Raw genomic sequence first — 14632 nt, forward strand, 5'->3', positions numbered from 1 at the left:
ACCTTTAAAGACTGCTGGGTTTTTCCACTGAGAAAAATATTTATTCTGGGATTTTTAGCATTATGCAACTGCCTGATTTTCCTAAACAATGTTCTTTCTTTTCTTTTTTTTTTTTTTTTTTTTTTTTTTGGAGTGTGGCCAAGGAATTAAAGAATTCTTGGCATATTCACTCTGCAGTTTCGATGTTTTTTCAGGATCATGTGACTGTAACTGAAGGACAGTATTGGGAAGGCTCACTGTTGCCTGCGTGAATTTCCTTCTGTACAAATGAGTGTTTTGAGGCCAGTAAACTTAGCACATCTGTAGTAAATGAGTCTACCATGCTGTTTTCTTCGAGTTGGACTTCTGTACAAGCATAGTACCTCAATCATTTAGGAAAAAGCAAAACAACTTTTCCTTGCAAAGATCATAAATCCATTTATCATCAAAAGGAATGCTTACCAGTCTTTTTATTTTTTTATTGCTGTAGCTAATAAAACTGGTCATTGGAAAAGAGGGAAAGAAATAAAACTAATGACTTGACTTAGGACAAATCAAGGCCTTTCAATCTTGACTTTGCAGTTTGCCAGGTGAACACAAGCATAAGTGTTGTCTAAAATGAGTTTCTTGTCTTAAAGGAACATTGAAAATCCTGAATTTTCCATTTGTGGATTATGTCCAGTAAAGGAGGAAAAACACACTTCATCAGTACCTTTGTAGTAGGACCACCATCGAAGCTTCTATTAGGAAATCCAGCCACCCTGCCACCCATCTGGGCTGTGTGTTCGCACAGGCTAGTCACATGAAAGAAACTTTTCTTTCTAAGAAGGTACATTTTTTCTTCACAGTATTATGGAGAAAGAGACCTACCTTCGTTGTCCAGACCTCCATTTAGCAAATCCTGTCATCTCGTTATTAAGAGGTTGATTATTCAGTTATGGCTTATCCTGATTGCTACTTTTCCCTCCCCACCAACCCCACCCTGCCGCTTGTTTTGGCCCTTTTCTGCTCATTAGGAACTGTTCCAGAGCAACAAAGCTCAGTGTATTTGGCAGCGTATCAGCAACAAAATGAAATTTCTACTAAAGGATTTAACTTTCTTAGTTGAATTTTCCATGACTCCCAATCAGATAAAGTTCATACTTTTTTTTTTTTTTTTTTTTTTTTTTCAATAGAGACAGGGTCTCTCTCTGTCACCCAGGCTGGAGTACAGTGGTGTGATCTTAGCTCACTGCAGCCTTGAACACCTGGGCTCAAGTGATCCTCCTACCTCAGACTCCCAAGTAACTGGGACTACAGGCATACACCACCACATTCCGCTCATTTATTGTTTTTTATTTTTGTAGAGATGAGGTCTCACCATCTTGCTTAGGCTAGCCTTGAACTCCCGAACTCAAGCAATTATCCCACCTCAGCCTGCCAAAGTGCTGGGATTATAGGCATGAGCCACCATGCTCAGTGGTTTATACTCTTTATGGAATAGTGTTTCTTCATGGTCTAGCCTCTGTTGACATTTCCAGACATTATTCTACCTTGCTTCTGATGTGTGCTGTGCATTTCAGTCATAATCACAGCTAACAGTTATTAAATGCTCACTGTATCCCAAGAACTGTTCCAGGTGCTAATGTGTATTAAGTGATTTAACCCTCAAAAAACCTCCATGAAGTAGAGATAGCTGTTACATCCAGTTTACAGAAAAGGAAGCTGAGACCGAGAGAGACTAAATAACTTCCCCAGGTTCACACAGACAGCAAGTAATCCAGTCAGAATTCAAACCAGGCATCTTCGTTTCAGAGCTATGCTTCTTCAAGTATGCCTATTTACTTAGCCCCCAAAATTCTGTTATTTCCCTCACTTTCTAGCCTTCGTGTAGTTTATTTCCACTGCTTAGAAAGCTCTTCCATTTTTCCCTCTAACTTTATGGTGATCTTTTAGGACTTAATTGAACTATTACCTCCTTCAATCACTTTTCTAGTCAGAGCTGAGCTTGTCTGCTCTGAGCTTTTGGATGCTCAGTACACTGCCTCCATCAGAGCATGGATGTTATCTTCCTTTCTTTCTGTCCCAAGAGTCCTGTAGAATCACCTAGCACCATGTCAGGCCCATAGGAGAAGATCAATAAACATTTGGGAATTGAATGTTCTTTTCTTTTCTTTTCTTTTTTTTTTTTTTTTTTTTTGATGGAGCCTCACTCTGTCGCCCAGGCTGGAGTGCAGTAGCGCAATCTCGGCTCACTGTCACCTCCACCTCCCTGGTTCACACCATTCTCCTGCCTCAGCCTTCCTAGTAACTGGGACTACAGACGCCCGCCACCATGCCTGGCTAATTTTTTTTGTATTTTTAGTAGAGACGGGGTTTCACCATGTTACCCAGGATGGTCTTGATCTCCTGACCTCATGATCCACCCTCCTCAGCCTCCCAAAGTACTGGGATTACAGGCCTGAGCCCCCGCGCCCAACTGGGAATTGAATGTTCTTTGCATAGTTGTTAGGATCTTGGAGACCTGGGTTTAAAATCTAAATGCGATAGCTATTTGACATCTTAAGCAGCAGTTATAAAATGAGTACAATAGTATTATACTTCATATGGTTTTTATAAGAATCAAATGAAATATTGTATGTAAAATGCATAGTACACTACATGTATTTATTGGGTATCATCTTTTCATAATAATAAATATAAATGATTAAGCTGACACGCATTCATTCAAAAAATATTTGTTTAGTGCCTACTAAGAGCCGGGAGTTAGGGAATATAGCAGTGAATAACGGGCAAAAAACTGCCCTCATGGAGTTTGGTGTGTTCACAGGGTTGTGGGAGAATCAAATAAGATAGTATGAGTAGATTATTTTTTATTTTTTAAATAAAAGGATAGACATTTATTTCTCCATAATGATGTGAACTCAGACATATCTAAGAGTCAAAGTATAGATGAAAACATCTTTCAGTCCCTGTTAGTCCTGTGATTGGATGTCGAGACTTAGGTAAAGGAGATTTCATAAAATACCCTTATTTTGTCAAATATCATAGTGACATTTGCACTGTCTATTTTTTAGGATTGATAAACCATCAGTTGTAAATAATTTCTGTGAAGTAAAACAATGTCAAAATACCTGTATTCATTAAGGTTGAGCAAGAGATTATATACTCTTGGGAACAGATGTGAGTCAAACAGACCTATCTTCACTACCTTACGACCTGCCTCAACTGTGCTCTCAGTTCCATAAGCTTTAATATGTTTAGAGATTCAAAACTAAAAGTACCTCCTAACTTTAGTATACAGCTCATTCATAAATCTTATTTCTAGCAACTGGCTACATTACTTATGATTGGCACTGCACGAAAATGTTATGAATGCTACATTATTTATATAAAATGTAGCCTTGCATATAATCACCTAATAATTACTATCCCACATATTTTTAAACACCAATCCTTTGCTAGGAGGGATATATTTAGTAAACCAAATAAAATGAGAAATTCCTCCTTAAACAGAAGTGTTTTGAGTTGCTCAGAGTAAAGGAAGTAAAGTATTACTTACATAACTTCAGGGTTTGCTGGCTTAAGAAAAAAAATAGTATTTACATTTCCTAATAATCCAGGATATTATACTTATTTTGTACTACAGAAAGTAAATTAATTTTCTCAGTATCTTCTCACATAGTTAATAACTATACAAACGTATAAACTATATAAACTATATACACGTAAGGTGCCTGGCAGAAGAGAAAGGAAAAAACTGTTTTAGAAAATGTTAAGGTAGTACTTTAAAGAAAATATCAACTAATATGAAGTTCAGTGTCATTTTAAGTTTATCATTCTACTGCGAGAAATCAATAAAATTCATATTTGAAATATTTGTAATTTCACTTAGCATAATTTTAAATATAATATTTTAGTTATTTTAAAATGTAGATTTTTATCATTGTCTGGATTTCACACATTTTATTTTTTAGTGCTTATTTGTAATATATTTGTTTCAATCCTAATGAGAATAAGGCGGCTAAGCCAAAGAGCTGGGGCAGTAACGGAGCGACACTTCCTTTGGTGTGTTTCACTATTATATACACATACGTCATCATCATTCCAAAATTTGCCTCTGTATCTTTCTTCTATACGTGGTGCAGATAGCCCCATTTTCCTTCCCAGATCTTTCCATTCCATTCGAAAATGAAGGCAGACTTACACTAAAACGATGTCTTCCTTTCCCCAGAGGGAAGTCAAAGTGAAAAGCAATGCCTTCTTTCCTTAACTGACACCAGATCAAACAAAATAATGTGAAACATAATGCTATTCATTTCTGACAAATGGAATGCACTCAGTAAAAGGAACTGCTGTCGTTGTGGTTGATGTTGTTGTTGTCATTACTGATCCAAGTACTTGTTTCTTTAGAGTCCAAAGACTTAGGAAGCCATGGGTTTCAGTCCTGTCAAAACTGACAACACTTTCCTGCTGGTTTAAAACTTATTTCAGTAGGGAGACTGGCTCCTATCTGGGAATAAAGGAAGTCTCTGGTCATGCGACATCATATACTCTTATAATTACATTAATTTTTAATACACATGTAAACTGTTCATTGATTTTTGGCATCTCTGACCAAAGTTAATAATTATGGTTATATTTACTTTTAAAATTTACCCAGAATGATTTACCATGGGTTGAATGGTTTTTAGACAAATCATTTAAAAGACATTGGAAAGAATGCCTACGGTTAGCATTTGTTTCTCTTGCAAACAAAATTAATCAGCCATCTGTGTATTCATAATAAGAAATGTTTGTTCTTTACTTGTATGAAACATTGTTTGGAACTTTGAACAGAACACTCTGCTACCATCCTCAAATTTCTCTCTAAGAAACCAACAAGCATAGTAAATGACTTGGAATGTATTCATTCTACTGGGTTAAATATCTGATAGCACTGCAAGTAAAATGAAGTTGCTAGTTTACAGTTAGCCCTAATGACAAGTTTTGTGTTCCTTATTATTCTCAATCAAAAATACCTCTTGACTTCAGGAGTGTTCAGTAGTACCTGAATGTCTGTTGTCATGTATCACTCGAAAGATACATTTTTTATATTAGAAAATGAAGAACTTTGAAATTGCCTAGAATTATAAGTAAAGTGAGGCAAAGTGGTCCTATTTTATAATTAGGCAACTTTGAGGCATCTTAAAATCATCTAGGATAATCAGTTCTAATGATGCATCTCCCTACAATATCCATTACCTCTATAAAATATCTGGGGATAAGAGGCTCACAAACTTGCAAGACAACCTAATGCTTTTTTAAAAAATTCTCACAGTGATCTACAGCTATAACTTAACTTTGCAACTGGTTTAACACTGAAGTTACTTTGTTTATTACTTTGCTTTTTTTTTTTCCCCTGCTTACATGCCCTTTCTTTCATCTTGTATGTATGACTTTTTAAAATCTGCTCTCTCTTCAGGTTTCTTTAGGTCTTTTAACTATTTTTGTTTTTATTGGGGAGGGTGCTATTCATCAGAATTTTGTTTTTAAAATTTGCCTTTCCTGTAAAGTCATATCCCCATTAGAGACCTGGTCGTTGGTATACACCTGTGTCTTCTCTGAACATTTTTGAAAATTTATATCCCAATGTCTCAGATGAGTATCGTTTGTGTTGATGATCTCTAAAGTGGCACCATCTTATGACTCCAGGGTTCTCATCATTCATGTGGAAAGTACACTACCAGATAATCTATCCCATAGGTATGGAACAGAAAGGCTCACGGAAAATTAAAACAAATATAAAACACTTAGAAGCCAGGGGTAAGAAATGGGATAAGATAATACACTTAGAATGAGGCACAAGCAACTTAGAAGAACCACGTCACCCACAGTATGGATCTCTTGCTCTCGCTCTCTCTCTCTCCCCTCTTTCCTTCCCTCCTCTTCTCTTTCTCTCTGTCTCTCTTTCTCCCTTTCTCGTTCCCTCTCTCTTCCTCCCTCTTCCTCCCTTTCTCCTTCTATGAGGATTTTGCCCTTGTAATGGTTCCTTTGAAATATGGAGCCCCACTAATGCAGATAAATGGTGAGAGATAGTTGGGACAAAAAAAGACTTAAAGGTCAAGCTGAGGAACATGAACCTATATCCTATGTGTACCTCCCTGTAAGCACCCAGCATAGGGCATGAACCTAGTAGACACAAAATACATTATTTTAGTGAGTTTTGTGGCCATGAAGAAAATCTTCTTAGAAAGGGTAATTTTAAAAATGTTCTTAATTATCTTTTACTATAAGCAAGAAAATAATAAAATATGTGATTACATAATTTGAAGAAAATATTATTTGAAAAAAAGGAAAATGCTTTGGCACTAAAATCAAAATTGACTTTACTTTTTAAATACCATTCTCTCAACCAGGCCTTCCACAGAAATTACTGTAGTCTGTCTTGAGCCAAAACATCTCTCCCACCACATTTATAACTTTAAGGGCAATATCTTTGTATTATGTTCGTGATTCAGTTTCTTCTCACTAATTTCTTTTCTGATTACCACTAAAGGTAACTTCCCCTCCTCAGAACCTCTCAGGTATTTACATTACATCTCTCTTCTCTGGAATTTTTTTTAAACTTTTGCTGGCATTACAATTATTTATATAGTACATTCCATCACATTGCATTGTTTTGTTTTTCTTTTTCCTATTTATTTATTTGTTTATTTCTGAGACAGGGTCTCACTCTGTTGCCCAGGCTAGAGTGCAGTGGCATGATCATGGCTGACTGCATCCTCGAACTCCTGGGCTCAAGCGATTCTCTCACCTCAGCTTCCCAAGTAGCTGAGCCTACAGATGTTCTCAATACCATGCCCTGGTAATTTTTCTTTCTTTTCTTTTCTTTTCTTTTTTTTTTCTTAGAGATAGGGTGTCACTGTGTCACCCAGACTGGTCTCAAACTCCTGGGCTCAAGTAATCCTCCCACCTTAGCCTCTACCAAAGTGCTGGGGTTACAGGGATGAGCCACCACACCTGGTCTCATCTTTTTCATTTAATTTTAAGCTTCTTAAAAACAAGAACCATATTTTATTTATATCTATATTTTTAAAGGGTTTCCCATGGTACCTTCCTTATGCATAGGTGATATTCAATAAGTATTTGTTGAATACATGGAGAAACTATTGAATAACCAAATTCAATATCCTAAGAATAAACTCAGAAAGTAACAGTCATTCCTAGAAGAGAAGTCAACAAACTTTTTCTGTAAATATGAATACATATTTCTGTAAATATTCATATAAATATGAATAAATTTTAGTATTTGCAGGAAGCAAACTCAAGGGTATTGCTTGCAAACTTATGTAAGAAGAGAGGAATTGTTCACAGAATTTTTATTCATGAAATTAAAATATAATTAGGTAAAATTTTGTAATGCAAGACTAGTAATGAGAAAAGTGGCATGCTTTGTATAGGATAACACTTAGTTTATAAAATCTGCTTTCTCTGTGGGTTTAAGTTTTCAGCTGTTTTTATTTTATTGGGGAGGGTGCTATTCATCAGAATTTTGTTTTTAAAGCTTGCTTTTCCTGTAAAGCGAGCTTATTACAGTTCCCTGTTGTCAAAATTTTCTGCATTTGTTAATGCTGTTAATGTTGACCTGTAATGAGGCTTTGCATATTTCACATATTTCATCTTTGAAAATTTTTTTCACACAGATGGATGCTGCCAAATGCTACAATTCATGAGCATATGATTTTAATTGAATATACTGATTGCTTGAAAAGAATATCCAGAATTCTATTAGGTTCTTCTCCTGATTTTGCCTTTTAGCATGTCATTTCCTTGTAGATTAATCATTTTCAATTGTAAGTTAGGTGGAAATTCCTCAAGTGCACAGTCACATGGATTTTGAATTATGGAAATTTATGGCATCTAGGTCTAAGATATGCTATTGAAACTGTTTGAGTTCAGAAAATCTACCCACCATAAGCGTTCCAAATTTATCCAGTAATTCTTTTTTTGATCCATAGCTGTCAGTTTTATTGCATCCTAGCAGAATCCACAGAAGATTGTACTGATTTAGTGTTTTTTTAACTTGTTTGAAAATATTCTCACTTGCAGTCACCCCACAGACTATTTATACAATTCTTCCATCTCAGCATTCACTCCTTTTCAGACTCAGCATTGACTCCTTGAATGAACAACTGAGCAGTATTGCTATTTTCTATTGACTCATCAAGAACCAACAGGCCATGCTGGTGGGAAGAGAAGAAAAAAAGAAAGAACCTTGTTTTTTAACTGATTGTTGATGCTGCACCAGTGTCCTCAACATTTCAAGCAGCTATTCTTGCCAAAAAGCTAACAATCTTAAATAAATGTATTTTTGCTATAGATTTAATTAAGTCATCCATAAGGGATTCTCCTTATTGGGCTAATGAATGAAGTGAACACTCGGAAACTTACCTCAGTTGCAGCCTCATTTTCATTTTGTTGTGAAGAGATTCTGCTGTGAAAAAATACTCCATGTTACATTTTCTAATTTTTCTGACTGTTGCATTCCTGTGAGGTAGAAATATTATATTGTGTGCCTAGTCTGATAATGTTGATGTATACTTTATAATTTTTAAGCATAACTATAATAATATTACATAGTAAATGCAAGGCTTTGACATCTAATTTGATAAGAAAATAATTCATTTTCCATGGTGCCTTAAAAAAACACAATATTCGAAGTCCACTTTTCTCTTCTTGTTTTGATATGATAGCATGCACTGGTAATAAGTAAAATAAAGTGTCACAGTAATATATGTTCCACTTGAAACACTATTATATTATAACTGCATCACTACAATTTGTAGTACACCAAGCAACAGTGCAAAGCAATGGAAGTGCCATATAAGATCTCTACCATGACACAAAATCCCTTCAAAACATCAGTGACTCCAGGAGTTGGTTTTTTGAAAAACAATTAATGAAATAGATCATTATCTAGTCTAATAAAGAAGAAAAGATAGAAGAATCAAATAGACACAATAAAAAATGATAAAGGAGATATCACCACTAACCCCACAAAAATGCAAACAATCATCAGAGAATACTATAAACACCTCTATGCAAATAAACAGGACAATCAAAAAGAAATGGGTAGATTCCTTGACACATACATCCTCCCAAGACTGAACCAGTTAAGAGTTGAATCCCTGAATAGACCAATATTCTGAAATTGAGGCAGTAATAAATAGCCTACCAACCAAAAATAAACCCAGAACTAGATGGATTCATGGCTGAATTCTACAAGAGGTACAAAGAGGGGCTGGTACCATTTCTTCTGAAACCATGTCAAACAATTGATAAGGAGGGACTCCTCCCTAACTAATTTTATGAGGCCAGCATCATCCTAATACCAAAACCTGGCAGAGATATAATAAAAAAAGAAAACTTAAGGCCAATATTCCTGATGAACATCAATGCAAAATCCTCAATAAAACACTGGCAAGCCACATCCAGCAGTACATCAAAAAGCTTATCCACCATGCTCAAGTTGGCTTCACCCCCGGGAGGCAAGGCTGGTTCAAGACACACAAATCAATAAATGTAATTCATCACTTAAACAGAACTAAAGACAAAAACCACATGATTATCTCAGTAGATGCAGAAAAGGCCTTCAATAAAATTCAACATCCCCTCATATTAAAAACTCTCAATAAACTAGGTATTGACAAAACATACCTAAAAATAATAGGAGCCTTTTATGACAAACCCACAACTGATATCATACTGAATGGGCAAAAGCTGGAAGCATTCCCCTTGAAAACCGGCACAAGGCAAGGATATCCCCTCTCATCACTCCTATTCAACACAGTATTGGAAGTTCTGTCCAGGGCAAACAGGCAAGAGAAAGGGTATTCAAATAGGAAGAGAGGAAATCAAATTGTCTCTGTTTGTAGATGACATGATCCTGTATCTAGAAAACCCCTTCTTCTCAGCCCAAAAGCTCCTTAAGCTGATAAGCAACTTCAGCAAAGTCTCAGGACACAAAATCAATGTTCAGAAACCACAAGCATTCCCACACACAAACAGCAGACAAGCAGAGAACCAAATCATGAGTGAACTCCCATTCACAATTGCTACAAAGAGAATAAAATGCCTAGGAATATAGCTAACAAGGGAAATAAAGGACCTTTTCAAGGAGAACTACAAAACACTGCTCAAGGAAATCAGAGAGGACACAAATGGAAAAACATTCCATGCTTGTGCATAGGAAGAATTAATATTGTGAAAATGACCATACTGCCCAAGGTAATTTATATATTCAATACTATTCCCATAAAACTACCATTGACATTCTTCAAAGAATTAGAAACAACTATTTCTTAAAGTTCATATGTAGCCAAAAAAAAGAGCCCACATAGCCAAGACAATATGAAGCAAAAAGAACAAATCTGGAAGCATCACTCTGCCTGATTTCAAACTATATTACAAAGCTACAATAACCAAAGCAGCATGGTACTGATACAAAAACAGACACATAGACCAATGGACCAGAATAGAGAACTCAGAAATAAGACCACACACCTACAACCATCTGATCTTTGACAAGCCTGACAAAAACAAGCAATGTGGAAAGGATTCCCTCTTTAATAAATGGTGCTGGGAGAACTGGCTAGCCATATGCAGAAAATTGAAACTGGACCCCTTCCTTACACCTTATACAAAGATTAACTCATGATGGATTAAAGACTTAAATGTAAAACCCAAAACTGTAAAAACCCTAGAAGAAAATCTAGGCAATACCATTCAGGACATAGGCTGGGCAATGACTTCATGACGAAAACATCAAAAGCAATTGCAACAAAAGCAAAAATTGACAAATGGGATCTAATTAAACTAAAGTGCTTCTGCACAGCAAAAGAAACTGTCATCAGAGTGAAGAGACAACCTACAGAAGGGGAGAAAATTTTTTGCAATCTATCCATCTGACAAATATCTAATATCCAGAATCTACAAGGAGCTTAAGCAAATTTACAAGTAAAAAACAACCGCATTAAAAAGTGGGCAAAGGGCTGGGCATGGTTGCTCACCCCTATAATCCCAGCACTTGGGGAAGCCGAGACGGGTGGATGATAAGGTCAGGAGATTGAGACCATCCTGGCTAACACCATGAAACCCTGTCTCTACTAAAAACACAAAAAAATTAGCTGGGCATAGTGGCGGGCACCTGTAGTCCCAGCTACTCGGGAAGCTGAGGCAGGAGAATGGCGTGAACCCGGGAGGCAGAGCTTGCAGTGAGCTCAGATCACGCCCCTGCCCTCCAGCCTGGGCGACTGAGTGAGAATCCATCTCCAAAACAATAAAATTAAAGTAAAGTAAAGTAAAAAATAAAAAGTGGGCAAAGGACATGAACAGACACTTCGTAAAAGAAGACATTCATGCAGCCAACAAACATATCAAAAAATAGCTCAACATCATTGATTATTAGAGAAATGCAAATCAAAACCACAATGAGATACCATCTCACACCAGTCAGAATGGCAATTATTAAAAAGTCAGAAAACAACAGATACTTGCGAGGCTGCAGAGAAATAGGAATATTTTACACTGTTGGTGAGAATGTAAATTAGTCCAACCATTGTGGAAGACAGTGTGGTGATTCCTTGAAGACCGTGAGGAACCAAGGTCCAGGAATACCAGAAAAACCGTTTTACCCAGCAGTCCCATTACTGGGTATATACCCAAAGCAATATATATCATTCTGTCATAAAGATACATGCACGTGTATGTTCATTGCAGCACTATTCACAATAGCAAAGGCATGGAATCAACCCAGATGCCCATCAATGATAGACTGGATAAAGAAAATGTGGTACATATACAGCATGGAATACGATGCAGCCATAAAAAGGAATGACATCATGTCCTTTGCAGGGATATGGATGGAGCTGGAAGCCATTATCCTCAGCAAACTAATGCAGAAACAGAAAATCAAACATCTCATGTTCTCATAAGTGGGAGCTTAACAATGTGAACACATGGACACAGGGAGGGGAACAACATCCACTGGGGCCTGTTGGTGGAGGTGGGACAGAGTGGGATGGAGAGCATTAGGAAAAATAGCTAACGCATGCTGGGCTTAAAACCTAGGCAATGGGTTGATAACTGGAGCAAATCACCATGGCACACGTTTACCTATGTAACAAACCTGCACATCCTGCACATGTACCCTGGAACTTAAAATGAAATTTTAAAAAACTCTGTCATAACTACTCAGCTCTGCTATTGTTGTGCAAATGCAGCCCTAAACAGTATATAAATGAATGAGCATGACTGTCCAGTAAAACTTTATATATACTGAAATTTTAATTTCATAGAATTTTCCATGTCTTTAAATATTATTCTTCTTTTCAACGTTTAACAATGTAAAAACTGTTCTTAGTTCATGAGATCTACAAAAACAAGTGATGGATTGAATTTAGTTTGCAAAGTATAGTTTGCCAACCTGATTTAGGATTTGGTTTTAAGGATATACTGTTTGCTTGCTTAACTTTATTTCCAGTTAAACTATTTTTAGCAAATTTTCTGGAATCATGTGTGGTTGAGGAATAGAATTTTCTTCTTAAGTAGACTTTCATCAGTCATTAGAGTTGTCATGTACACCACAGTATAATACAAGGTTAAAACACAACAAACATACTTCACACCTAGGCTATATAAGTAAGAAGGTAGTGGTGAACTTTGTATTGCTTCAGTGTTTTCATTTTAAAAAACCAAGATCATTGCATGAATGATAGAAATTTCAAGTGAGTGGTGTCTCTAAAAGAGTATTTAAACATTTCATCTTTTGGGAAAGAAGCCCAGGATAACTCCTGGGCATTATGTTAACAGCAGCCTTTCAGGACACAACTCTTCCTACATTTTATTGATCCTCTAAACTCACTTTTTAGAAGCTTTCCCAGTTTTCATTTCTTATCTGTGTTATTTAGGGCATCAGAGGCAGCCCAGGAAGAACAGGACTTGCTGGGGCTCCAGGTCCTCCAGGAGTAAAGGGTTCATCAGGCTTGCCAGGAAGCCCAGGAATTCAAGGCCCAAAGGTACTTTAATATTTTGTTCCGATGGGTGGGCAGTATTGGCCATCCTTTCTGGCCCTGAGTTCATTGGCTAGATCACAGGATGGTAAGATTAATAGTTTTTAATAGAATTTGGCTAATAGTAAAAACACATTAGGAAAAGAGAAAGTATGTGGCTTTGACATATCCATCTCCTGTGATAGCCACAGTACCTGTAATTTGGCATAACAACTCTTTGACCCAGGACTAGTGATGCTTTAAAAAATGCTACATCTTTGACTCATTTTGGTTCTTTTTCCTTCTCTGTCATCTATCTTCTTCTCCAAAACAGAGAAATCTTATTTACTTTCAGATAAATACTTTCTCAAATACAATTCATATTCCTCTGACTCTGAACCTAACCAACCAATTAATTAATCTGATAACTGTATAGACTGTTTCTTAGAGTTAATGTGACAGTAACTTAGTCTTACATTGCATTTATTGTGTGGAGTTTGTCACATGTCAATAGACTTTCCAGACAAAACCTCTTTTAGAAATATCTTATGCGGGATTGACCCAGACAACAGAAATTAGTCCAACATCTAAAGCTCTTTCATAAATGGCTAAGACTAAGACATTGGCACCTTTACCATTATTACCTCTTAACCTGATTTTCACAGTTCCACTTCTAAAGAATTTTCAGATTTCTGACCCATGTGGATAAACTGAAAATCATGACCCACTTGCTTACTGTTTACAATATTAGTCTTCTGTTAATGTTTATACCATGAATATTCCTTTGTACTAAATCCAAAGCAGCTAAGCAAATGCTAAAGCCAGTAAAAGAAATAAAGATCGCTACCTTTTGGCTTGAATTTGCAATAAGAAGGATCCATATTTGTCAAGCCCCAAAGTTGTATAGCTTTGTCTCAAGACAATGAGAGATAATTTGTTAATCTTAAAGAATCTTTGGCCAAAGTCTACCAAACATCATTTTTCATTAACCTATCTCTAAAGTCCACCTGATTCCTAAATTTACTTTTAGAAATGGTGTGAAAGATATTTCAACTCTCATTTCAAAATAAAATCAGTGAAAAAAGACTTGACTTTTAAAACTTCAATAATGTTGATTAAGTATATACTTAAAGTGACTTTTAGGGGATAAAGACAGTTCATATCAAAGGAACCTAGGGAGACAGATAATGGAAATTTTTTATTGATGGAATTAAAAAGATAATCATGGCTAAAACCAGAGTTTACACTTCAGGAGACTACTCTTTTTCTAGTATTAGATAGCTAAATCATCTCTGGATGGTATGGAAAACACAGAAAAATGATATCAATTCAAAATACAAGTGCTGGCCAGGCACAGTGGCTCACACTTGTAATTCTACCACTTTGGAAGGCCAGTGCAGGAAGATCACTTGAGGCTAGTAGTTCAAGACCAACCTGGGCAACACAGTGAGATCCTGTCACTGCAAAAAATAAAAAATTAGTTAGGTGCAATGATGTGTGCCTGTAGTCCCAGTTACTCAGGAGACTGAGTTGGGAGGATTGCTTGAGCCCAGGGGTTTAAGGCTATGGTAAGCCATGATCATACCACTGCACTACAGCCTGGGCAACAGAGCAAGACCCCATCTCTAATAAAAATAAAATAA

The 14632-nt window shown here is 36.4% G+C and overlaps 1 protein-coding gene across 1 annotated transcript in view; it reads left to right on the top strand.

Annotated features, from left to right (window-relative positions):
• Positions 1 to 14632, top strand: part of COL24A1 (collagen type XXIV alpha 1 chain) — a 411426-nt gene that overhangs the window by 350266 nt on the left and 46528 nt on the right. The window contains 1 exon segment of the mRNA XM_017850789.1: positions 12909 to 13016. Within this exon segment, the coding sequence (XP_017706278.1) occupies positions 12909 to 13016 (108 nt within the window).

The sequence above is a fragment of the Rhinopithecus bieti genome, unplaced genomic scaffold, assembly GCF_001698545.2.
Source record: "Rhinopithecus bieti isolate Rb0 unplaced genomic scaffold, ASM169854v2 scaffold_1467, whole genome shotgun sequence".
Lineage (NCBI taxonomy): Eukaryota > Metazoa > Chordata > Mammalia > Primates > Cercopithecidae > Rhinopithecus > Rhinopithecus bieti.